Source organism: Hydractinia symbiolongicarpus, chromosome 4 (genome assembly GCF_029227915.1).
Source record: "Hydractinia symbiolongicarpus strain clone_291-10 chromosome 4, HSymV2.1, whole genome shotgun sequence".
Taxonomy (NCBI): Eukaryota; Metazoa; Cnidaria; class Hydrozoa; order Anthoathecata; family Hydractiniidae; genus Hydractinia; species Hydractinia symbiolongicarpus.
Window position 1 is genome coordinate 14,336,372 of NC_079878.1, and position 27,376 is coordinate 14,363,747.

The 27,376-nt window shown below is 33.3% G+C and overlaps 1 protein-coding gene across 1 annotated transcript; it reads right to left on the reverse strand.

The window, feature by feature from the left end:
- Positions 1-388: 388 nt before the first annotated feature.
- LOC130641487 (laminin-like protein epi-1) lies at positions 389-27,376 on the reverse strand. Its single transcript, XM_057448300.1, has 19 exons — positions 27,322-27,376; positions 12,098-12,198; positions 11,695-11,800; positions 10,995-11,161; positions 10,244-10,435; positions 9,915-10,166; positions 9,317-9,644; positions 8,693-8,827; positions 7,544-7,752; positions 6,746-7,004; positions 5,998-6,405; positions 5,491-5,642; positions 4,939-5,184; positions 4,001-4,127; positions 3,704-3,849; positions 2,748-2,969; positions 2,446-2,577; positions 2,175-2,318; positions 389-1,807 (listed from the first exon to the last, which is right to left on the reverse strand). The coding sequence occupies exons 1-19, from the start codon at positions 27,359-27,361 to the stop codon at positions 1,454-1,456; spliced, it is 3,720 nt and encodes a 1,239-aa protein (XP_057304283.1). The 5' UTR covers positions 27,362-27,376; the 3' UTR covers positions 389-1,453.

Below are 27,376 nucleotides of genomic sequence, written 5' to 3' on the forward strand. Positions count from 1 at the left end.
CTCTTTACTACTTTACTGATATAATTTAGAATTTGTCAAAGGATAATCGTTCACTTAAAAACCAATTAAAAACGGAACAAAATTAAACAAAAAATACTTAAATTTGCTTGGCTATCAGCTAATTATTTTTTTGTTTTAATACATATATTTTTTCCTTTCCTGTCCTAAAACGATGGAAAAGTTCATCGATCAATCAAGTTTTAGAAATCAAATTGCCCGTTCCGTTCTGCTTTATTTTTAAGTGGAAATTCATCGGAAGTATTATATTTTATCTTTATCTTATGACTGTTTATGTGAAGAGGTCACTGATTTTGAAATTGGTTCCATTGGTTCATTAATTACACTCTTCTCCGCATGCTCTTTTACTTGCTCTTCATTACACCGACAATCGTAGCGACAATCATAGTTCTGTTGTAAATACATGTAAACAATATAATAAAAATTACTAAATTATCAATATATTTGTAATATATTAAAATTATTCTCATTATATATAGCTATATAGATTTTACAGTGGTGTTATAATAAAGTTGTAATGAGTAAATATAGTGTTTAAAAAATGACCGCCCCTTTGAACCAATTGTTCTTTTATTCCATTTTCCTAACTTCTTCAGGTCTTTAAACCTTAATTGATGAATATACAACTAATACACCACTTCAATTAATTAAGATGCATCGACATTGATGTACTCTCTTCACCAACATCGAGGTGCTGATACCCAAAACATCAGAAATGATCGTACACATAAATTTAACGATATTCGGATAAAAATGTTTTTTATTTCTATCTAGTAAATACAATCATAAAAAAACTGCTGTAAATTAAAAATACGCAAATTCTTGCTCTTAAAAATTATTTGTACTTTGTCACGAGAGATGATGTTGGAAGTTTAATTTCTAATAAAGACTACCGTCATGTGACAAACGTATTGCGGCAAACGTGCGATACATGTCTTTTTCTCTTTTGGAAACACGTAAATAAGAAACATGAGGCTCAGAAAAAAACTAAGAAACATAGAAAAATAGACAGGCTTGCATTATAGAAAAAAACAAAACTTGCACAAAAAAACGACGCAACACATTGTTTATCGCAAGGTAATGCCTTCTTTTCTTTGCAATGCAACACAGACTTTTTGGACAAGAATATTTCTTAAAAAATAAATATATAAAAAGAAAAAGCCCAGAGCTCATAGATCGGGCAACCTGCAATACGACCGTGGTGTTATTTCAACAACATTTTCGTGCGACAAAAAAACTTTATTTAAAACAAAGATTTCAGCCTGTAATTATGTTGTGCGCAAACATTTTGACACACCGCTGGCGACATACGACCTCGTCATCTTCAACCACTTTCTACGCGTGTTATTTTATAGGAAAACTGTGTAATTGTCTTGGTCCAGTTATTTTCCTGCATATTTATAACAACGATTCTTTTTTATTTATTCACGTCATATTATCTGTAAAGATTTTTTCTCGGTTTGCAGTATGGGAAATAACCATCTTCACATTTCGAACAATCTCTACCATAAAAGCCAGCTTTACAGGTGCACTGACCATCATAAGCGTCACATTTTGCAGACGGTAATGTACCATGCTGGTTACATCTACAGGGTTGAGGAATTTTATTGAATCCAAGAGTTAGTTCAAACGCAGATGAGCGACAAAAATCTTTGTTTGCTTGTTCGATGTAAACATCTTTGCGGCCGACACATTTACGTAAATAACGCTTTGATAAATCCAGTGGACTAACTTTTAGTATATTCGGATTGTTGTTATATTCTACTGGAGATACAAACGTGATTCGGTCCTAAATACAAAACAGAAAGTAGAAAATAGTTCCGTAACACAATCACAGATACATGCGTTTTAGTTTCAAAAAATAGTTATCAACTCATGGAAATTTAGAGATATTCGGCCGCCGTAGTTTGTGCATCGCTATTTCGTGAATTTTTATCTTGACCAAAACGCGGTTATTACTATAGAGAACTAGTCGTTGCCCGTCGATAAATCTACGGTGTCGCCTGTCTTTTATATTCCGTGTAGCAAAGCCGTACTTTTCGTGCATTTTCACCACAAATAGATTTCGACAGCCATATTTTAGACAAAATACGGCCATTCGTTAAAATAGCAAAGCAGCAAAAACACAACACAAAAATAAATTTAAATTCACTAACCACCCAGACTTGGTTTGTTGTTTTCATAGTAAACGTCGCTTTTAAGATGTTACCACTGATAAAAAACAGCTGCAATGCGTCGTCATAAAAATAGGACACGACGGTACGACAGCCGTACATACTTGGACAATGATCAAATTTTACCTAAGAGTAAAAATTTATTCGTAAACAAAAGTTGTAAATTAAACGAAAATTGAAAAAAAACATCCTACGTTGGACCAAAACAATTTTTTTGACTTCCAACAGTAGTCAACAAGGAGGAATAAAGTACCTTTCCAGCAACGGCGCTATTATACGTGCTTAATACGATTTTCGCCAAAAAATCCTCATGCAAGGTTTGATAGTAATGTATTATGAGATAGTATTTTCCTATCTTTAGAGGTGTTAACCAACGAAGATGTCTCTACAAAAAAATATGTTTTAATTTTGAAGAGTTGGGCAATGTTATTAATAGAAAATTTCTTCTTCTAATCTCAAATACATCGTTTTTTATTTCTATCAAAGTATCTGAAAGATTTTCAACCTACAAGCGATTTTCATTACAAATAAAACCACGTGAACACTATGACTTACCGAATGTTTAGAAACTAAAAAAGCTACTGTGGAGGCCTGTCCATCTGGGGGAGAGCTGTTGAAGGAAGAAACTCCTTTCGCAGATTCAGCTTCGATGGTTAGCATGTTGTTTGTCGTGGGGAACGAACTGTCCAAACATCTTGAACCACGACGTAAACAATAAAACGCTGGAGTGACTAGATTTGTACTCCATCGTATGCTTGGTACAAATGACAGAAAATCCTAGTAAGAAATAAGAATCACAGTCAGTCTACAGAATCTTTCTAGGCTAGTCTTTCTAGTTATTGCTGACTGTAGCAGCGATAAGATACTTGGTTTAAATTAACTGTAGCAGTGATAAGATACTTGGTTTAAATTGACTGTAGCAGTGATAAGATACTTGGTTTAAATTGACTGTAGCAGCGATAAGATACTTGGTTTAAATTGACTGTAGCAGCGATAAGATGCTTGGTTTAAATTGACTGTAGCAGTGATAAGATACTTGGTTTAAATTGACTGTAGCAGTGATGTTTAAATTGACTGTAGCAGTGATAAGATACTTGGTTTAAATTGACTGTAGCAGTGATAAGACACTTGGTTTAAATTGACTGTAGCAGTGATAAGATACTTGGTTTAAATTGACTGTAGCAGCGATAAGATGCTTGGTTTAAATTGACTGTAGCAGCGATAAGATGCTTGGTTTAAATTGACTGTAGCAGTGATAAGATACTTGGTTTAAATTGACTGTAGCAGTGATGTTTAAATTGACTGTAGCAGCGATAAGATACTTGGTTTAAATTGACTGTAGCAGCGATAAGATGCTTGGTTTAAATTGAAAATTGCTAATACATAACTATATTAAAGAGAATTCATCATCTCGAAATTTCCACGGGTATATCTGCTCGTGTATTTCACCATTTCAATGTTAATTTACGCTACTAAAAAATTAACTATTGAAAATTCGGCTAATAACTTACGATAAAGATTTCAATTCCTTTGATTATTTTCAAAGAAATATATCTGTTTCGTCGTCCTCCCTTATATGGTGCTTTGCGTCCGTCGCTGAGTACAACAGTTTCACGGCAACCAAATGCATAGGAACATGGAGGCAACTCTACAAAACCTTAATAAAAAAATATATAAATAAAATTGCTGATTAAAATATACCAAAAGACAATATGACACAGTTCATTCATAATGACATTGCGGAACTAATAATTCAGCTTTAAGAAGTACACACGTTCAAAACAATGATTTCATGACAAAGTGTATACCTGTCTCAACAAGGTAGCCATTCTGAATCTCTATTTCTAGTTTAACACTGTATTTCAGCATATTCAAATATTGAATGATGACATAAAAATCTTCGTTTTGGTCGACATATGAAGTGAAACGGAAGTTCTAAAAGCAGGAAAAAATAGTTGAATATATTTTTAAAAGTCGAATTTTATTTTGCTATTTTACTTGCTACTATACAGAATAATATTTAAAAAAAAATGCAAAACGAAACAAAAAAAACAAACTAAATTCATACAAATTTTCAAGGGGAGAATTTTGCGACTTATCGAACCAACTAAAAAAAAAAAATAAACGTAAAAAAAAGGAATTTGCTAGATTAGGGAAAATTTGATACTGTCTGCATAAATTGCTTTGTATCGAGATCACAGCAAACTCGCACAAATGTAAGAACATTGTTTCTTTTAATCACCTCAGCTATTACAATCTCAATTATTTAAATTATTATATCTTTTTTTAAATGTCTGTACATTTCACCAGCATATGACTTGCTGTCATAGCGTAATTGGCGAAATATAAGGTCTACTTTCGCGATATTAAACTTCTTAGGTACTTAACTCAGCTATTTTGCTAAGTTTCGCGAAATTACGCACTCTTAGGGTACCTTTTGCTAAGTTTCGCGAAATTACGCACTCTTAGGGTACCTTTTGCTAAGTTTCGCGAAATTACGCACTCTTAGGGTACCTGACTACACAAAATTTTGTACGCGCGAAATTTAACAACTTCAACGTAGAATCACAAAGTTTCCCTGATAAGGACAGTTAAGTTTCTCTGATACGGACAGTTTGTTTGTTTAAACTAAGTTTCTCTGATGCGGACAGTTTGTTTGTTTAAACTATCTCTCTTCAAAAGGAAATAGATCATTGGTCTATCAAAAAAATACCGTGTGGATATTTTACCGAACAGAAAATCATACCTTGCCGCTTTTCAACAATAGTGCACCATTAATACTAGCTGCTGGGTATTTCTTTACATCGAAATATTCGGAAGAGCTTTCTCCCATGCTTTCCACTTCTACGATAACAGCACCGATCTTCTTTACATCAAAATACGTGTATAACGCACAGTACCGCGTAGATTCTGGTAAAATGCATGGATTATTAATCGATCGTGATATTTTATGTTTGCTGAAATGTTCCACAGGTGCAATCGTGAGCTGATTCTATAAATCAAAAGTTGTTCTGTAAAATACAGACCAGATTAAAATGTTTTGCTCTTATAGTATTACAGTACTGTCTAAAGAAGAGAACATTGGCGCAAAAAATGTCTGTTTTATAAATATGTCCGCACGATGGACATTTTCTGTAAATATTGACTAAGAGCAAATAATTCGTTCTGAATGTTCGAAGTTTGCGTTTCGGACAGATATACACCATATCCGCTTTTGTTAAATTCTACTGTATTGTCAAATGAAGAGCGTATGAAGGTTATTTTATACAAACAAATTTTCATGCATGTGAACACTTACAAATAAAATGGTTTCGTAAAACACAACTTGCAAGTTCCACTTTCCCTCGGGTAGTTGTAAGACAAAGTATGCATTATTTTTCTTAACGATGTCGACAGTGGGTTTTAATGTCTTCTTTGCTTTCAAGTAATGTGTCACGAGAATATATTCACCTGAAAAAAGTTTGCAAATACTAAATTCTTCATGTATCACTAAACATGTAACTTTAGACGTAAAGAAGATAGCACAAACTTTTAACTTTCACAACAGCCATTGAATATACAAAGACTGGGTCATTTTCCATACTGGCTATACACGCGTGTGTAAGTAATAAGTTCATTTGAGTAAAACCTTTTTGATATTATGAGACCGACATATTTATTGTCAGCCAACTAAGATTCCATTCTTTTCTTCTTCTTGTTATTCACTGAAACTAGTAATGTTCTAATGTTTTTCTTAATTTGTAACCATTCTTTAAGCTACATATAAAAAACAAACAAAATGACATTGTTTAAATATTTCTCTCACCGTCTTTTGTGAACTCCAGATCAATTCTAGAACCTTTCGTTGACAACGCGTAATGAATCAACACATAATACGATCTTTTGTGCACTAATTTAACGTTTGAATAAAAGCCATCGGTTGAAACAGCATCCACATCGCTGATGTAACCACTCGGCTCAATAACTAGTGTTTGACGCATGGAAGCAAAACTTCCGTTTACTTTTGCACCATCAAAACTATCGAGGTATTCCAAAGTTGCACTGGGGGTGATGTCTTTAGATCCGAAGACAAACTGTCCAATGGAAGGCAAGTAATAGTCACCCGGTGTAACTCGATCGCATTTTAATCCGGACACACGAGCTTTGCATTTGCATTGTCCGGTGATTTTATCACAAACGTTATGCAATGATCCACCAGCGCTACAAAGACATGCTAAAAATAAGACGCAAGCGGTTGGATATATAATATTTGCATGGTAAAGAAACAAATTAAAAATTCTAAAGAAAAAATAAACATTAAAAATCATAAAAATTGATTACAATAAATTAATACTACTGGTCGTAAGCCTGAGGAATATTCCGTCCGTCGTCCATATTTGCTACCTGTTTACATGAAGTAAAGAGATTTGCTTGGACAGAGGTTATTACTTTCATTATAGGTGCGATTATAATGCGTTTTTGATTAGAAAACCTCCTGTTCTTAAATTGGCTTACAGATAGACAGACAACGAGAATTACAATATATAATTAACCAAACTCAGTTATTTTCTTACGTTGACAGCTAAATATCTTATCCGTTTTTACAACATAATAACCATTTTGGCAGGAGTCGCAATTAATACCAGCGGCATTTGTCTGACATACACATTGTCCGGTTTGTTTATGACATGTCCCAGAGCCTCGCACAGTACCGAACGACGAACAATTACACTTTTTACAGCCAAAAGGATTTCGAACATCAAGTCCATAAAAATTTTCTTTACATCTTTCGCAATAACTTCCCTCCACGTTGGTTTTACAATCACATCTATTCTAAAATTACAACATTTCAAGTTTACCCAGAATGAAATACATCGAGACAGATGTCAATAGCGACCTGTTAAGAACAGAAACATTCCATTTACCAGTCATAATAGAAGGTTAACGAAAGACAATGGATTTAAAATGTATTAACTCCTACTCATGAAGAATATCCTAACCCTTAAAGCACAGTTCTCTTAAAGCACAGTTCTCTTAAAGCACAGTTCTCTTAAAGCACAGACGGATTTAGGCTGATGTTAAAAGTGCAATTTTGAAAGTTTACACCTTGTAATATTGGTGTTGCGGATTCCAATGCTCCATCAACTCCTATTGTATATTTAATGAACAGAAGATGGTGAAATACTTGTCAAAGAGGATAGTGAACGGGCGGAAAAGGATGTTTCTGTGTTGCTACGACCCGAAATCACATAAGTTTAAACTTTCAAGCTATTTTTGTAATTACCGATTTGCTGAACGTGGAAAGGGATAATCGCAAACACATCAGGATAGCAGGAAAACTGTGGAAAAGATCAATATTACAATATACTTACCGGATCATTTTTATAGCAACCGGTCGGAGTTGCCACAGTCGTGATGATACCGGCTGCATTACAGTTACAACTTCGACAAGAAGGATAATCAAAGAATCCAACTCGACATTTGTCGCACTTTTGTCCACCATAGTTGCGCGAACATGAGCACTGACCATCGTGACCGCGACAGGCTGACGAAAATGAGCCACGCCAGTCACAAGAACATTCTGTAGTGGAAAATTAAATTAAAAAGAAATATATAAAAGTTTGTCAAGTTATACATTGAGGTACAGTGGCAGCTTACAGTTTAAGAAGTCTTGAGTTTAACTGCCGTTGGAAATTCATAGATACTATAAAAGTGTGATAAATTCTGTCTGTATTAACACTGGTGATTATGACGGTGATTATGACGGCTTTCGAAACTTATCCTACGTGAAAGACAAATGTTTAACTCTTAAAAGCTCTTCTTGCAATGACACAATTCGTGATATAAACATAATAACTGTAGCTACGTTAATTACTTTATCAGGATAAATTTTCTCAGGGATTAAATTTCGCAGATTTCCCAGATCTTGTCCTAATCCGCGAACTTAAGTCCCCGCGACAAGCAGGAAAGTATCCATCCGCAAATTTTTCCCAGCGAATTGAATAATTCTCTGATCTGCGAAATTTATATAAGAAAATTCCCGAAAATTTTCCATGTTTAAAACCTTCACTTTCACAAGCGTTCGTACTTTTCCTTAATTCCTTTGTCACCTTTCCGTTTTCCATAAGAAAAAAAATGAGTAAAAATTATGAGATATAATCTATTCTATCTTTTAAAATAAACTCTAGTCATCTATAGGTTTACTTTTGTAAATTCAATTTTTCGACAATAGATTTGGCTGCTTGTCACGAAAATTACCGAGAGCTAATTTTGCGAGTTTTAAAAATAGACAAAAATGTCGGAAAATGAAATTAAGCCCCTGCAAAATATTGTAGAAGGGCTCATCTGCCAAAATAATTTCCCGCCACATGTTCAATTTTCGCGGATAAACTGAACCGCGAAATGTCATCCCTGCGAAATTTACCAAATAAAGAATAATGATTGGAAGAAAATACTGACGGATGTGTTCTGGCAAAAGTTGACGAAAATTTAAAAAAAAAGCAAACTAGACTTCACCAAACCTCGACAATCAGGAAATCCCCAGTGATTTTTAACACAGCGATTACATTTACGACCGTGATATTTCGGGGTACATTTGCAATGACCATATCGATCACATTCTGCACTGATTGATCCTCCAATGAAACAGCTGCAAGCTAGAACACAACTCAACTTTTTATTTATGTCAATAAGCTTACACAATATGCAGGTGTTGTATCGCCTGCATATACCTTGTCCGACAAAATTTTCGTTGGTCTACATTTTTTGTCAAAAAATGTTGTTACTTTTGTCCGCCCTAATTTTGTCCAATCTTTTTTGTCCATAATAGGTAGGAAATTCAAAGAACCGCATTGAAACACTTTGTATTTGTAATTTAAAAGCACATAACAACAGAATTTCACTGTTTTTTTCATTTGTCAATATCAGAGCACATTTATGGCAGTACCATCAAATTCGGTCTGGTTTTCACCTCAGCAAATATGTATACCGGAATGAAATATATGAAAACATTTTTATGATGGGTAAGTAAGTACACAAGTGCAGTCATACTGTAAGTCTGACACTCTAGCAAGTATATTTTAATTTAAATCACTAGTAAAATAAAAACAACAAAACAACATACAAAAACAAGTGTTTTAACATACCTTTACAATAAGGGAAACCGTAGTATCCCGTTTGGCATTTATCGCAATTTTTTCCAACTACACCCTTCCTACAGCTACACTGGCCACCTATTTTTGCACAATCTAGTGTCAATGAACCTCGTTGGTTGCAGTTGCATCGATAGGTCTTGTTTGTAAACTCCGATGTTAGTGTGACCAATGCTTGCATACAGAATCCCTCGGGTGCTTTCATTAAAGGGAGTGAATTTTTGTCCAAACATGAACGTTTAAACTTTGTTGGGAATTCAGTTCGTTTAGGTAACAAAACATCTTCTAGGAAAGTGGCCTCAGGAACCAAAAACGTAGAGTCCTGAAATATGTGTAATATGATAGATAATAGCCTTCCTTCCGAATATAATATATTTCTTATTTTGACACGCAACGCAACAACAACAACTACCGTATTTTCTACATTAACCGCCCGGGCGTTTATTTTTAGATTTAATCAATATCGTACCTGTAAGAACCACCCCACGCTCTAATTAAATCGAGATGCTTAAAATTAGGTGGTTGGTGGTTATAAGAGCGTTTGCTAAAAAGAAGAAATGCGGTTTATAATCCAAAATGTGGCTTAACTTACAATCCATAGTTCTTTCCCTGTTGGAATCTCAAACACCACTGTGACGTCACCTTGTAACGCCCCATTCTTATAAACACCACGACATCCTGAATTAGCCGAACAATGCTGTACTTTTACCAAGCCATAATCTTTGACAGTGCCTTGTATGATTTTGATTTTAACGTGAAAGCTGGGAAGATTGGGTTGGTAGTACTGGTATACCAGAAAGTAAGTGGCTTGTTTTAAAAGTGAAGCTGTGAAAAAAACTGATTTCTAGAAAAAATGAATCCTTTTATTACAGTTTCTCAATCTAATAAATTGGGCGATTAGTCAAAAAATTTCCAACTTACCTCAGAGACAGCATACACTGAATTTGTTAAAGGATTTGCTGGATTAGCAGATGCTGGTGTTATTGGTACTGAGTCTTGAGGAGTTTGAAATTTCTCATTTTGTAAACAAACATTGTTTTTCATGTAACACAGCTTGTGAGGTAGCAAGTAATCTGGTGACCATTCTTCTGTGGGCAGCAATGAGATGTAATCCTAAGAAATAAATAACGCTTACTAACAACAGGGAAAAATACTTAAAAAAAGAATAAAATTAATTAAAAATATGAAAACTGAGAATTTATTAATGAGTCATATTTGTCCACTTATTTGTCTGTCCGCTTTCGAAAACAAAATTCACTGACTTTCTCTTTTATTTTTTTCCTGAAAACTGTTTTTTTTTCAAGCTCTAAAAAAAGGTTAACAACGCACTACAAAGCACTTAAATATTAATTTACGTCACAAAGATAGTAAATTTCCCTAACCGAAGGATATTTTCTAATTTTCCTGTGCTTTATGATAACGATATTAGGATATTAGTAGTGGTGGCAAAATCTTCAATGATGCAAGGTTTCCGGGGAGAAGGTTTCCGGGGAGTATGCTTCATTAAATTACGGGTTTTCCAATTAATCAAAAGCTTTGTTAGGAGGTCGAGTCACCTGATAGCAATTACATACACCCAGCACCTACACCTCAATGGCTAAAGTTATAAGAGAACTGTAGGTCTAATCATTACTAAGATTTTTTTCATAAACCATGGAATATTGTAACCTACGATAGCCAGTGAATCTCTTATATTTCCGATGAATGTAATTTCTGAAGTTTGGTTGATTTCATATCGAAGCGACAATGGATAGCCATTGGTATGTAGAACAACAACTCGACATAAGAATTGATACAAGCAAGGGATGGCTTCAATGTAACCCCGCTTTCCACTTTCACCTACATAATGAATACAAAAGAAACGTAAGTTGAAGCAGTCGTGTCTAGCCTTGTAAACAAATTTCTTTAACTTTATAATGTGTCTCACAGGGTGTTTAGCGAACTTATTGGATCAAATTCAGGGTGATTTACTGAGTAGTATTGTGACTTTTTGTGACTTTTTACAATTGATTTTACAGAATTGTCAAATAATCTTAACGTAAAAGACTATAAAAAATCTCATCTAAAAACAAGTAGTTGTAGTGAACTGGACGTTACGAAATCTTCAAGGTTTTTAAAAAATTAATCCAAATTGCAGGGTTAAAAATCAGCTTAAAAACAATCAATTTTCTTCCAGATACATGATCTCTCATAGTTTTCATAAAACACCTAAAATTTACCCTGCATACCACTTGCTTTAAATTTTATATTCAATTTCTGTTAACACTCAACGAGCACCTACAATTTTTCCTAGATGGAACTAAATATTAAATTATTACTCGATTCCTCTTTGTTTGAATATTTCGAAACAGATATAAGAACAATCTACTTACCGTCATACATTTGGAGTCTGTATGTGCGTAGGTGTGGATTAAAATAGGTCACAACAAGATGATAATTGCTGGTTGTAGTAGCAGTTACTTCAAGTGTCAGTGCTATCTAAGACAAAAATTTCATAGATGCAAAGCAATACTATAGAATAATATTATCAAGAAATACTGAACTAACTGTGAAGAAGTGCTGAAATAACAAAAGTCATGTCTACTGTAAAAGGTCTAGCAAAAACATGCTCAAATCTTATGCAGATTTTTACTTATTGGCTTATTAAAAGGATTTGTTAAATTGTTAAAATTCAACGTAGCTTTTATTGTGTGTAAGCAAAATTGTGTATGTCCACACTGCGTAAACAGACACAAACTTTGATTTACATGACATTCATACAGGTAAAAAATCTACCTGTTTTCTGCTTAACTCCGCCATGTCATTTAACACTGGTAGTTGCAAAAGCAGATCGGGATCTTTAAACAAGTTTGTCTTTCGCACAACATCAAATCCAAAGCCTTTACTATTCGTTCCACTTTCTGCTTGAATCATCTGAAACTTTTGCATACTGATGTATTTATACATTTTACAAATCGTACCCTTCGCTTGACCAGCTAGACAAGGCAAGACAGCGTCTGGTTGTAATTTGTTAGCAGTGTAGTATTCTTCAGGTATGATCACAACATGATCCTTTATGGACATGAAAACACAATCAAAGTTAATCCTTTAAATTACATTAAAAAAGAATTAATAGTACTATCTTTACTATTATTACGCAATGTTAATGTACTTAAACAACTATTATAACCACTAGCTGCTTACTATCAACAGTTCGGCTGATATTGATGACATATCCATTTCCCACGATCCTTTAGTCAAAACAAATTCTTTTTCACCATCAGCTGTTTTAACCAGAGCATAAGATGGACCTGTTTTTACATTTTCTGCTGTTGGATAGAGATCTATGACTGCAGCATAAGATCTTTCTTTGTCTGAAAATGACAATACAGGATATTGAGGAAATATAAGTATTAAAGCAAATTTATTTCTTACTGTTTCGTGGAACTACTTGTGATATTGGGATGTATACCTTTTGCAGTTAAGTATATGACCATGGTTGTTTTGTCTTGCTTTTTCAGGTAGTGTTTGACAAGTACAAGATATTTTCTTGTTTTTGGAACCTCAATCTCTAATTTGACATCAGTCTAAAATTAAAAATCAATATTTAACAAATCCTATTTGGAGATTACATTTTCTGATAATTGATGAAATATAGAGTACAGTTATCTAATAACGGCTACCTGGTCTCCTCCAAAGACAATATAACCCCTTCCCGTAAAATTAGCAAACTCAGCAGAGTTGTATCGATACACAACTGGTTTGCCACTACTTGTAGCTGACTCTACTTCGATAAGATTGTGATAGAAGTCAGGTACATAGAATGGTCCATCTTTTAATCTAAAAAACAATAATGGTTATCTAGGTATCTTTCATGGCACATCTATACAACAAAGTAAAAAATACAATTAATTTTATGTGGCTATGTTTTCAGCTTATATTCCTGCACGGCATGTAAACATATGTATGGCTACACGCTGCTATTTCACTAGCATACGCAATGCAGCAAACTACATACAGCACAAAGAGTCAATTTATATAAAACTATGGGATTAACATATCATTGTGTGGATTTGGACTTTTTAGTTTCATTGCGCAGAACTTAAAGTGTCAGTTACCTGTTGCAAGTTTTTCCTTCAAAATTTCCTTTACATGTACACTCTCCATTGTTCGCGCAATTGGGATTCACTGATCCACCAATATTACAATTGCATGCTATTCAAAACAACAGGTTTTATTATAAAAGCACACTAAAATTTAAACTACAATATCATACATTCAGTCACCTTATTCAATTTAATTTTTTTTTCATGCAAATATCTGGAATAGCCGTTCAATATCTTTTTTACCCTAATGCCCTACATTATATGCAAATTTTTATGATAAAAAAGTTTTGCTAATAAATTGGGAAGTATAATGAAGTATCTTTTTCAGTATTTCAATATAGTATCTCTTTTCCAAAACAGAGACTCTTGCCTGAAAGCCTGGTGGTAAAAGCCCTGGTATAAGTTCACAAGACTTTACCCAAGGTAGAATTATATGCGAGGTAATAGGGTAGAAAAATTGGTAAAGTAAATAGTTCTAAAAAAATACCTACAAGAGATATTGAATACAAAAACTAAAGTAGTATATACCTGTACAACCAAACAAATTCCACCTATTCATCATATGGTACCCATCCTTGCATCTGTTACAATTTCTACCAACTACAGTAGGTTTACACACACACTGGCCATCATGCTTGTCACAAGACGCTAAACTAGCAAAAGAACCAGAGGAATCACATTGACACGCTTTGCAACCTTCAGGGTGTGCTGATGATAAATTATAGTGGTTCACTTTACACTCTGAACAATTCGGACTGTTTACATTCCTTTTACATATGCAGGATACCTAACAGAAATATAATAAATATGTCAGAAATATAGATACATAAAAGAAATAGACAAACAATTCAAGTAATGTACAGAAAAAGTAGCAATAGAACAGAATTATAATAAAAATTAATATAAACTTTGGAGTAGAAGAACTTCTTTTGGGTTTTTTTTTGCTGCATTTGGTATACAATTAAGAAACTGTATTAAGAAATCTCAGCCTTGGTTAGTACAAAACACCATGTGTGTGGCATGTTCTTAATCAAAAGCTATTCTTACAGTTTTTTTAAATATATAGAGAGCAATGCATTCAACTGTAACATTTAATACTTAATGTTACACAAACATACCCTTTTTATACACGGACCATTTGTTTTTCTTGCAAATCTTGTTCCTGCTTTACTGCACTTGCATTTATCATTTCCATAACAGCGTGGATATTTCAAACCAGGTTTTGTGCATTGATTACATGTTTTTCCAGTAAAATATGGTTTGCATGCACACTGGCCAGTTTTAGGGTTGCAATTGTTGTCATGGGAACCAATAGCATTGCAATGACAAGCTAAAACCAAGTGTGTAGCAGATACTATAATCACTATTGCTTTTATAGAAAAATCCATAACTCCAGCAACGACAAAAACTTTTTTATTCTCTTAAATTCTAAAGGTCAGCTAAGGATTCAGTTGGAGCTAATTACTCAAACCACAAAATAATTAGCTATAAACTATTTCATAATAATTATTAAACATTAGTACTTTTTAAGGTGTTAATAACAGTAAAAATTGTAAATCATCATGGGAAAAAATAATAAATTGAACATTTAATGTTATTTAGATAAAGACACAAGGTTGCTTTAGACACTGCATAGCGAAAATAAAAAAAAAATGTTGTGTGAAAAAAAAAATGATAACAAACAAATGATCATAGCATGAATAAAAACAAACAGATTTCATATAAAAATCTCTTCAACAGTTTCTTATGTTATTACTATGCATCAGACATAACAAAAACAAATTGTATTAAAAACAACCATCTTGCCACAAGTTCCTTCTTTCAAAAAACAATATATAATGATAACACTCAAATCCCAAGTAAATCTATCTATTAACTCATCACCAAAGAAAACCAATTTGTGAGGATTCTTTATATTTTCTCAGTGTAACTCCATGTCAGGGTAAATGAAAAACAAAATGTTTCGACATTTTTGTTAAAAATCAGAAATGTTTGTTGTATTGACATAAAACAAAAACTTTTGAAAAAAAAACACTCCGATAATAAATTTAAAGAAAATGATTAACAAGTGTCAATAAAAGTTTGTCATGACGTCACATCTTTGACAAAACTTTTGTCCCTACTTCTTATTTCACCATGTGTTGTGGATAAACAATCTACTGTATGTATTTTAATCATATGTAGCATTATTAAGATATTTTGGGATAACCATGTGGAGGAGAGTAAGACAATATCCTGGTTATTTTTTTTGATGACAGCAAAACAAAGAAAGTTTGTTTCCTGTGCTAATGAACGTCACAACTTTTTAATTTTAATAAGAACATTAACAAAATGACATAATTTAAACTATGTTACTAAACACGAACTTATTTTAGAATATAACCTTTATTTGGAAGTCTTTAGTTTATTTTCTTTTAAAAAAACTAACACGGAGGCCAAATACCATACAAACAAAAATAATTATAAAGTAAAATACTGTCAATTGATTTCCCAACTATTTTTTTTTTGTTTCATATTGTTTGCTTAAGTGATTACGCATAATAGATTCTAACTATGTTATTATTTTACAATGTTTTATAGAATTAACAAAGTCATGCAAAAATAACTGCACAAAGTCAGTTAGTCAGGGAAATCAAAACACATCATCCAAATTTAAATTAGACCGTAAAGCCTTTTTGATGCTTATTACCTTGGTAACAGGATGGCATGAACAACCAGTGAATGATAAAGTGAACATTTGACACAATATTCAATCTATATATTTTTAAGTTTCATTTCACAGAAGACATGGTTTTCATATAGTTTCTATACAGCTTTTATATTCTGTTTCTACTGATCTATTTTTTTGTTGCAAAGTATGATGAACCTGGCTACTACTTTATTGCGATAAATTCTCGTGGGATTAAGTTTTGTGTTTACTTGAGCTCATCCATTAAAATTCAGCATTTCGCGGTGACTTATTTTCACAGATAAGCCATTCTCTAATAATTCTCAGTGATTTAATTTCTTTTTTCAGATTTTCATGAGTTAACAAGCACCAGACTCTTTAGGTGTAGTAATTCATTGTCTAAAACAACGCCATTGAACTAATAGTAGATTTATCTTTCAAGACCAAGACAGTCAAAATGTGGCTATTTACTTCTTTGTTCTGGTGCATCATATTGCATTCCCCTTAATTTATCAATTTATCAGCCTATCTATGCTTGTAAAAAAATCCCACAAGAATTTGATTACAAGTGTTGCATGGAAAAAATTTACTGTTTGAAGGATGGCATTATCTGCAAATAATTAAGTAGTGCATTATAAACAATAAATTAATACACAATAAAGATCATCAAGTACCTCTAATTGTCAAGAAATGCTAAAAATGTTACATTTTTTACACAGCAACCTATGGTTTAATAAAGTTACTTAAGTATTAATATTATTAGTGTTTTTACATCAAGATGGTCAGACAGGTTTTCACATTATTTAGTCGCCAATCCTTACTAAACAGGAATCAGCTGCAAAAGCAACATAAAATTCTCCAAACCGACATTCTATATATTACATTGTACTCACCAGTACAGTTAGGGAATGTTCCAAATCCTGGCATGCATTGATCACACCGCTTTCCAGTGTAACCCTTCTTGCAATGACATTGTCTTCCATCAGTACATGTTCCATCAATAGCACCCTCTTTAGAACACTTACAACCTAAATAATTAGAACAATTTAAATATTTATACATTCATTTACCTTTGTGTTCATGAAAGTTATGAGATAAAATATAAGGTGTCCTTAAAAAAATATTTGTTTGCTGTTTTTTAACCAACCTTTTGCAAATTTTTGCAGACCAGAAATATTTTAGATGGGGATTTTGAATCATTTTTTTATAGGAAATATAAAAAAATACAACTTAAAAGTATACCTGGGCGATGACAAATTGGCCAATTTTCCAGCCATTTTTTACATGATGTGCATTTTTCTCCATTGTAGCGATTAAGGCAATGACATTTACCAGTGTTGGCATCACACACAGAATCTTTTGTCCTATCTGTTGGGCATGGACATGCTAAATAGATTTTTAAAAAAACGTTTTACATGTATTTTATTAAATTTATCATTATTATTCCTATTCTAAGTTGTTTTCCTGACTGTCACAGTGTGGTCGAGTTCAGTTTTTAAAGTAGCTTGAGTTGAAAATTGGCCAAACGCGAAAAAAAATCCACATGAAATTAATGTTGAGAAACTTATTCTTTTGAGTTTTTTTAAGGGGCAGAGTAAAACAGAGATAATTTTTAATCATTTTTGATGATATTCTTTCTCTGTTTACATAATAAGCACTATAAGTTGTTTTGGGAAGATAAACTGGAGCAACTCCAAATTTATACTTATATATATATTTTCATAATTACTTTTTTTCGCTTGTCTTTGGAATTAAATCCACATAAAATTTTATCCACTTAAGGTAAAGTATACAGACCAAAAAGTGTTTTGGACTTGCCCACACATTGAAGTCACAGTGTTAATCTTTTAGTGAATTTCATTGCTTAAACAGCATTCAAAGAAATTTATAACAACAGAACAAAATGTTCTGCCAAAAAAATTGTAAAACAAAATTCAAGTTTATTATGACCAGTTTGTTTTATACTTACGATAACAAAACGGAAAGTTATATCGTCCTGTTGCACAGCGATTACATTTTAAGCCAGAATATTTGTCTTCACAGGAACATTGACCAGTTGTTGAATTACAGTTAGAAGATTTTGATCCAATGTAATCGCAAGCACATACTGAAAAATATAGCACAGCAAGATTCAAATTAAAAATAAGACATGATAGTTCGCAAAAAGTTAGTTCGCGAACTGAGCATAGCAGTGCAAATATCCCTGTATCTATTAGTCATCTATTAGTTTTGGAGCACTGTACACATAAAGCAGCAATAGTTACACATTAGAAAATTCTATTAAGAGGTTTAAGAACAAAAAAAATAGCTAAGCTCAGAAAGATTGTACTTTGAATACTAACCAATGCATTTTGGATACCCATAATGACCTTTAGAGCATTTATCACATAAACTTCCAGCAAAGTTATGTTTGCAAGGACATTGATATCCAAGGCCTATAAATGGTTTACATAAGCCATACATAGTCCCATCTCTGCTGCATGGGCATGTTGCTTCTAAATATACACACACAAAATAGCTTAATAAAAAATAATACACTTTCTTATTAAAATTAAAATTAGGATGAAAATAAAAAAAAAAATATTACCTCTCCTTCTTCTTTTCTTAGCATAAAAGAAAAATCCTAAATTTAGGAAAATACATAATTGTTCAAATCAATGTAGTAAAAATTATGTTTAAAAGTACATAAGGCAACATTACATAGAAAATTCACCTCCCAAGGGAGCTGCAAGGTAATTTTAGTCTTGAGAAATGACCAATAATTTGTGCCTTCAAAAGGTCGGGTCAAGAATTTTAAAAGTTATTAATATCAGAATACTAATATTCTAAGGTAAGCATTAGTCAGATGCATAGGAGTTGGGTCCACTTTTCAAAAACAAAAATGGAACAGGACCCAATAGTTGGAAAACTTAATTAACTTTACTTAATGAGATACAGAAACACAAGTTTGCACAAGTACCAGGAAAAAGAAAAAAACCTACCGTAGCCATAATGCCAACGATCTGATGCACATACTAATATTTCTCTTAGTCCATCGTTTTTAAAGGTATTATCTTCTGTTGCAGTTACACAAGGTGATGGATAGCCAGAGGAGCATGCACATGTACCACCAATAAATAACTGACTAATTTCATAATAATGCTGAAATGGCAAAACATATGCAATGTGAATAACAATAACAACAATATAGTCTAATTTAAATTAACAAAGCTATTACAACAAACTTAAAACTTTAAGGCCAAATAACTTGGACACAGGATGGTGATGTTTTTTATTTTTAACTGCATGCCTAACTAGGGACCACATGAGGCTAAATTAGGGCCAAATTCCTAAAGCTGGGTCAAGTCAAGTTCTGTTTTGGAACAGAAGGATTAATGATGTCATCAAAAAACCTTAAATTCCCGTATATGTTTAACCATTCGTCAAAAACACATCTCACAATTGTCTTGATCAGCATTTTAAGTTCTACACAATAAAAGCAACGAAAAAAGAATTTATAACAAAATTTTTTTTGTACATTGATGGGACTTTGTTGACGTCAGCAAAATTTTTAAACTCTCCAATCTTCTTAAGCGCTAATCAAAACCAGGTGATCCTATACATTTTGATGAGCGTTAGCTCTACACAATACAGTTAAATTGCTAAAAAAAATTGTAAAAGAAATTCCTATGCTGTTTTTTTGTTTCTTTTTTGCCTAAGCGGTCAACTTGCAATGTATTTCCCACCAAAGGATGGGGAAAAATTGATAAAAGCTGTTATTGTTATATTTTTCACATTCCACATTTTTACAAATGGTAAAACAGATTTTTTACCTTGGAATCATAGTGATCAACAATGGGAGGAAATAAACGAACAACAATTTTTTCACCAGAAATAGAACTCTAAAAGACACAAGAAAAAAGAAAAATACAATATACCCACTTTAGCTGTTACACCAAAAAAATGTTATAGATCATTTCCTTACAACATACAACAGACTAAACTTATTACTGGAAATAACTCACAATATCTGTTTTATTTTAAAATTCACATTTATTTACTATAAGTCATTGAAGTTTGTCACATGCTTTTTGTTTTTTGTGGATATCAAAGATGTTTCACAGCTAATTCGCCACTCATGATTCACTCCATGGATCGTCTCCACAATCACTTCAAAATATTCATTTTAATGCATATATTTATTTTTAGTGATTTGAAATGAATATTTGTTTTAAAAAATTATTTCAAATTCATTTTAATTCCTTTCATATAGTTTCAAATCATTTTGTTGAAATGAAAATTGTTTCTTAATAATTTCAAAAAAAAAAACAAAAATTTCAAAAAATTAGTATTAATTTGTTTTAAAATTGTTAAATTTGTTTCAGTTCCAATGGTTTTAAAACATGTTCAACACATCATGTTTATCACACACTGATTTCTAAAGAAAATATTATTATCAAATTATGTAAATATTTCTTCATCCCAAAACTATCAAAAGCTAAAATGTAGATGTAATTTGCTTAAAAACTGTCTAAATAGACTGATAGAAAGCAAAAACATCTCCCTAAATTGTTTAAAAATCATAAAATGTGATTGTAGGAAGCTAAAACGTGACCATAATTTGCTTAAAAGCTAACAAAACGTGACTTAGATCAGAAAGCGAAAGTGACACCTTAATTTGATTTAAAGTTGCACAATGGGACCATAGAAAGCTACAACATGACCTAATTCCTAAAAGCAGTAACAGCAGGATCGTAGAAAACTGAATTGTTGCTGTAATTAGGCTAATAGAATAAAAATCTTCCTTTTAAAATTGTTTCAAATCACTTCACCTTTGTTTCAATCGCTTCACCTTTGTTTGATCAGTGACCGATTTTTAAAAAATTTTGATATGGTTTTAAAACAATCATAATGGTTTTGATTATTGGATACCATTTCTTAAAAACCGAGTAAAAAAACCCAGAAAAATAAAAGGTGATCTGTGTTAATGTTTAATATTGTGATTCTCTTTGTTCTTATAGTACTCTAGACAATAGAACATCAGGGAGGTGTATTCTATACCAAAACGGGAAGCAAAGAGATAAACACCAACAGGTAATATCCTATATATCTCTTTAACAATGGTAGCAGAGCTGGCTAAGTTATCCACTGCCCAAGTGTAATTGGAATACTGAGGTATTTATATTGACTCTTTTGCTTCAAACGTGTACAATGAGTGCCATAGAATAACCTCTGGTCTTCGAGCCTGAAGAAGACGACGATTGTGCATCATGGAAGAATGATGTTGAAGTTTGGCAATGCTTCACAAAGGAAGAACCTAAACGTCAAGGACCTGTTGTACATCTGTCATTGAAAGGTAAAGCTAGGGAAGAAGTTCGTGCCATATCAGTTAATGACTTGAAAGGAGATGATGGTGTCCAAGTGATTCTACAAAAACTCACAGACAACTCGTGCATATCATGCATTCAAAGAGTTTGTAGAGTATAGGAGGAGTAGTGGAGAGAATTTTTCAACCTTCATTGTGCAATATGAAAAATGATACAGAGAAGTGAAGCGGTACAAGCTAGAATTACCGTCGGGTATGCAAGAGTTTTTCTTACTGCAAACTGCAAATTTATCTACTGATTGCCAAGTTAGAGTACATGGATATGAAAGACAAACTACAGAAAGTATTTGGTGACTCGTTTAAAGACAGCTCTGAGGTGGTTCATGTGAAGCAAGAAGAAGCTTATTATACTTATGGCAAGGACAAGTATGGTAATGGAAAACGAGGCAGGAGAAATTTTTCCCGTGGAAGCAGTTCCTGGAAGTCAAAGAAAAGGATCACAGCAAATGCATCTGGTAACCCAGTTGATTCTGAAGGCAATGTTTTACGATTTCATCATTGTGAGTCGACAAAAAATTTCGTTGGAAATTGTCATCATCATGAGAATGTTTTACGGTGTCATCATTGTGAGTCAACAAAACATTTTGTTGGAAATTGTCCTCATCGTGAGAAAGTGGTGGAAGAAAGTAATATGACTGTTCATATTACACTAGTGACTGGGAAAGGTAGTGGAAGTATGATGTTAGAAATGCTGGGAAAAGGTATCCTTGACAGTGTGTGCACAAAGAGTGTGGCTAGATCGGTGTGGATTGATAAGTTTGTTAACATGTTAAGTGAAAAAGATCGACAAAAGGTTCATCAAAGTACTGTTTCAAGTGAGTCGCTGTTTCGTTTTGGTGATGGTGTGGAGAGTCGTAGCTTCAAATGTGTGAAGATTCCAGTAAATTTTGGTGGTTAAAAGCGGAATATTTTGAAAGTTGATGTTATGAGTAATGAGATTCCATTGCTTATATTAAACCTGCGATGAAGTCCTTGTGTATGAAGTCCTTGATTTTGAAAACGATTGTGCAATAATTGATGGTGAAAATCTTGATCTTCAGTGTAGCTCATCAGGACATTACTTTCTGTCATTGACAGAGTTAGCTTATGAAAACTGTAAAGTTGTTTTTCATACAGAAAACCTGTTGACCTTACCCAAAAAAGAAAAAAAGAAGAAGGCAATAAAACTTCATCGTCAATTATGCGTCAAAAGAAAAATTGGTTGGCTTGTTGAAGAAAAGTGGATGCAGTGACAAAGAATTTTTTCGTTTGATTGATGATTGTTCTTCTTGTAAGTTCTTTGAGCTTTACAAAAAACCTTACCTAGGCCTGTTGTTGGACTGCCAGTGTCGATAAATTTAACAATTTTTTCTGTATTGATTTAAAAGAGCTGGAAAAAGGAAAGTTGTGGTTCCTTCATCTTGTTGATGCGGGTATTCAATACACAGCTGTATGTTTGATTAATACAAAGAAGAAAGAAGTTGTGGTATGCAAAATTTTTCAATTATGGATAGCTTATTTGGGAGCACCTAGAAAGTTTCATCACAATTGTGGAGGGGAATTTTGTAATGCAGTTATGGAGGAGATGAGTGAGAAGTTAGGCGTTGAGATTAGCACAACACCAGGTGAATCACCTTTCAGTAACGGCATTGTAGAGAGAAATAATAAAGTGCTCTATGAAATGATGATGAAAACCAAAGAAGATGTTAAATGCAATATGGATACTGCTTTGGCATTGGCAGTTTCGGAGAAAAATGCGCTTCAAAATCCGGGAGAATTTTCTCCAAACCAGCTTGTTTTCGGCACCAATGTGAATTTACCTTTGGTAATATCTGACTCACCTCCTGCTTTAAAATTAACTACTTGCAGTGAAATTGGAAGACGAAATCTTAATGCTCTTCATTCAGCTCATGAAAATTTTATTAAGGCAGAATTAAATAACACCATTCGCCGTGCTCTAAGACACAATGTCTGCACTTTTTCAGAGAAACGTTACACAAATAGCGACAAAGTTTTCTATAGGCGCAAGAATGCAAAGAATTGGAAAGGTCCTGGAACAGTTCTTGGTAAAGAAGGCAACTTTGTGTTAATACGTCATGGTAGTTCCTTTTGCAGATGCCATCCTTGCCAACTAATGAAAGCGATTCCTCCCTCAACTGTACAGTCACCCACATCCTCCAATGAAGTAAAGACGCAATGAAGAATTGCAGTAATGTTGTTGCTGAAGTGGAGGATGAAGATGAAAGTGATAGTGATGTGGAAATAGTAGAGAAAGATAAGAAGGAATCTAGTGATGTTAGTGAATCTGATGTTGATGACGAAGCAGAGAAAGTAGTTGATAATAATATTGAAGGCGAAGATGCTGATAATTGTGGTGAGACAATAAGTGATATGGATGCTGAAGTTTGAAGAAGTGGTAGCAAGTGGTGCTAGAGAGGTACTTGGTGAAGGTGATGCTAAGAAGCTAGATGGCACTGTTACAAAAGAAAGAGATAAAACTACTAGATTTGCGAGGAAGGGCAACGTAAAATACTCCAAAGTAAATACTCCAATCACAGTAAACCTAAACCAGAAACTAACATTTGTTATATGCTGACAGATGGTCGTGGTGGTCAGGCAAGAGTTTTATCAAGGCAACCAAAAAGAACAGGTGGTTCTAGAGATTGGGTTAATATCTTGAGGCCCGGAAAGGATGAACCAAGTAGTATAAATTGGAATCAGGTGTCTTGGTGGAAAAATTGGCTTCAGAGAAAACTGTGTTGCTTCTTTCAGAAACGGATGAGTGTAAACAAGCTGTGATTGATGCAAAGGAGAAGGAGTTCTCTAATCTGTGTGATCATAATGTGTTTCAATGGGTTGATGATGTTGGTCAAGCAACAGTGTCATGCAAGTGGGTAATTACAGAGAAGGAGATAAATGGAGTTACGTTGTTGAAAGCTAGGTTAGTAGCGCGAGGCTTTGAGGAGGTTGTAGAATGTAGAACTGATTCACCAACTTGTAGTCGCCAAGCTTTAAGAATGGTGTTTGTGTCTGCGACATCAATGTCTTGGAAGTTGGAATCATTAGATATTACATCAGCCTTCTTACAAGGAAATTTGTTAGAGAGAAATTTTTTTTGTTCGACCACCTGCTGAGTACAGAGAAAAAGGTAAAGTTTGGAAACTTATTCGCTGTATTTATGGTCTCAATGACGCGCCACGGGAGTGGTATAATAGAGTTTAAGAAGTTTTGAAAGATTTTGGTGGGAAGAAAAGTTGTTTTGATAGTGCAATGTTTCTGTGGTATGATGATGACGAATGTCTGTGTGGCATTGTGGTGGCCCATGTCGATGATTTTTTATCTTGTGGCACCAGCAATTAGAGGTCTTCTGTTATTAATGGTATTTTGACAATATTGAAAGTTAGTAAACAGGAGTGCTATGCTTTCAAATATATTGGACTTAACATTATTCAAACATCTTCAGAGATTTTTGTAGACCAAATCAATTACCTTCAATTATCAATAGAAATGTCTAAACAGCGAACCTAACAGGTGCTTCACAAGGTGCTTACATAGTTTTCTTGTGTGGTAATGGATATGTTTCACCTGTCACATGGCGCTCAAAGAAGCTTGATCGTGTTACAAAGAGTCCACTATCTTCTGAGACAATGACGTTAAGTGAGTCAGCGAATGCTGGATATTTTGTTGCATCAATGGCAAAGGAGATATTTCATCTTGATGTTGCTCCATCTGTTGCCTGTAAACCTGATAACCAATCGCTACGAGAGCATCTTGAAAGCACAAAGATCGTTTCTTTTATTTATTTATTTTATTTTATTTAATCAATTTTTTAGTGGCCCCCAACATTGTCCCTGTCCCTGCTTTTATATGCACAACATATATTAAATAGAAGTCTCCAACAACATCAGCCTTTGAGACGAGGTGGTCCTTTTGAAAATAAATTTACTTTTGCTAAACAAAACATCCTCAAGAAAGATTATTTTGACAAGGATTTAGGATGCCTACATAACAAATTTTGCATAACAACAGAGGTTTACATGGCCCGCAAGGGAGTTGTGATCCCCTACACTGCCTTTTATTAATTCCTCCTAATGGTCAAAACTGTTTAAAAATTTGTTGTCACGTTTATTCTACTTTTTTCTTTGCAATTACAATAAACACTTTAGTAACAACAATTCTTATATATACTTGTGACTTAAGGGAAAGTATCAAGCCGTATTTGAAGTTTAGTTTTATTAAAGTTCAAGTATTACACCTTCATTTTAAAAGAATATTCTATCTTGGACATTTTGACTTGAGTTTCTCCAACTACTATTGTCATAAGTTTTGTTGTTTCAGCTAAAATGTGAAAAAAATAGAATTTAAATTTAAACTGCAAGCGTTCTGTACCAAAATGTGATATCAGTGATAAAAAACAAGTGCCATTTAAAAACCAATCAGCTTGACTTCATAAGTATTTAAACCGACTGGTAGTCTTATGATAGAGCGTTCGCTTCCAGTGCGGGAGGTCTTGGGTTCAAACCACGGCTGAGTCATGCCAGGGACTATAAAATTGTGAATCCATCTTTTCGGCTTAGTGCTCAGCATGGAAAAAGGATTAATATCTTAGGCGGTTGTCTAGTTGAGCGATTGCTGTGCTTGCACAACCCTTGTAAGACCCTCATTGATAGCAGTACGAATAGGAACTGAAGGGATTATCCTGGGTAAATAATTTGAATAATAATAAAAATAATAAAAAACAATCAGGATTCTTTAAATTCATAAAAAACTTTTTAATCGACAAGTGAAACTCACAAAAACCTTGGAAAAGAAACAAAACAAATAATTTCCTCAACCTATTCTGGTATGAAAGACTTTACAAAACTCAACAAAAGGTTTAGCCTTGGTGCTCATTTAAAATTTTATTTGTACGTATTTCCTCTTTTTAGTGCCCCAGCACTAATTTTAAAAAAAATGACTCCTAAGGTGTGTGGTGCTAATTAGAGGGTGGTGTTAATAGAGGGCAGCAATAATAATAAAATTTTCCCAAAAAGGTGCTTATTAGAGATCTGTGCTAATTTGAGACTCTGCGCTAATTGGAGGAAATTGCAGATCCGAAGTTATGAGGTTGTCAGCAAAAATTAAAGGCCTGGGACGAACAAACAAGTGTCATTTTGGCAAAAAAAAATATGTTAATCAATTAACATAATATCTATGCATTGATAAAGTTTGAATGCACATCCCCTTAACAGGTCTAAAATTACTGATGAAAGAAAATGTCTAAATTTGCTATTACTGAAATATGACATCATAATTCATGCAGCATAATTAAATCTGAAATTCTTTAAATGTGAATATCTGGAGAACAAAAAGACCTTTTTAAAAAATTTAAAAAGACTTGTTAGCTAACTTTTTAAGCTCTATACTATAAGTCCAACATCATTTTATACCTCAGGTTCCCTTTAATGTTAGTACTGGATCGTTCTTTCATACAGTTTAAATTTTACACCAGTTGGCTACACAAAAGAAATACATCAGAGAAATACTTGCCCAACAAGATTGACAAAATATTGAAACCAGCACCGAAACAGAGAATCAAATACTTGGCAGGACGAAAAAGCAGTAATTTATATTTTTGACAGAATTAAGACTGTGCAACCTGGGCGCTGAGATGTGGGAACTACAAAAACTGTTTTTTAAGCTGTGGACATGCGCACATGTTTTATCCCAATTAGTTTGAACCTCTGGCATAAATTTTAGAAAAAGGCATACATATACACCCTAACTTTTTTGAGTCAAATTTTTATTCATGCATTTGCACCAATACATCATAGCTAAATCTGACCTAGGCTACAGGTCTGTATAAATAAATAAAATTGTTTTTTAAAAATAAATATACATATAATGTATATACCTTGTAATGATGTATGACTCCATCTTGCAATCTTGGTCTCACTTTGCATTTGTTAAGTTTTAAG

Excerpts from the sequence above, each read along its gene's own strand:
- LOC130641487 (XM_057448300.1), bottom strand. The coding sequence starts at position 27,361 with ATGCAAAGTGAGACCAAGATTGCAAGATGGAGTCATACAT. Across the intron at positions 2,970-3,703 it reads AAGGAATTGAAATCTTTATC|GATTTTCTGTCATTTGTACC; the intron begins GTAAGTTATTAG and ends ATTTCTTACTAG. Across the intron at positions 2,578-2,747 it reads TTTTAGTTTCTAAACATTCG|AGACATCTTCGTTGGTTAAC; the intron begins GTAAGTCATAGT and ends ATTTTTTTGTAG.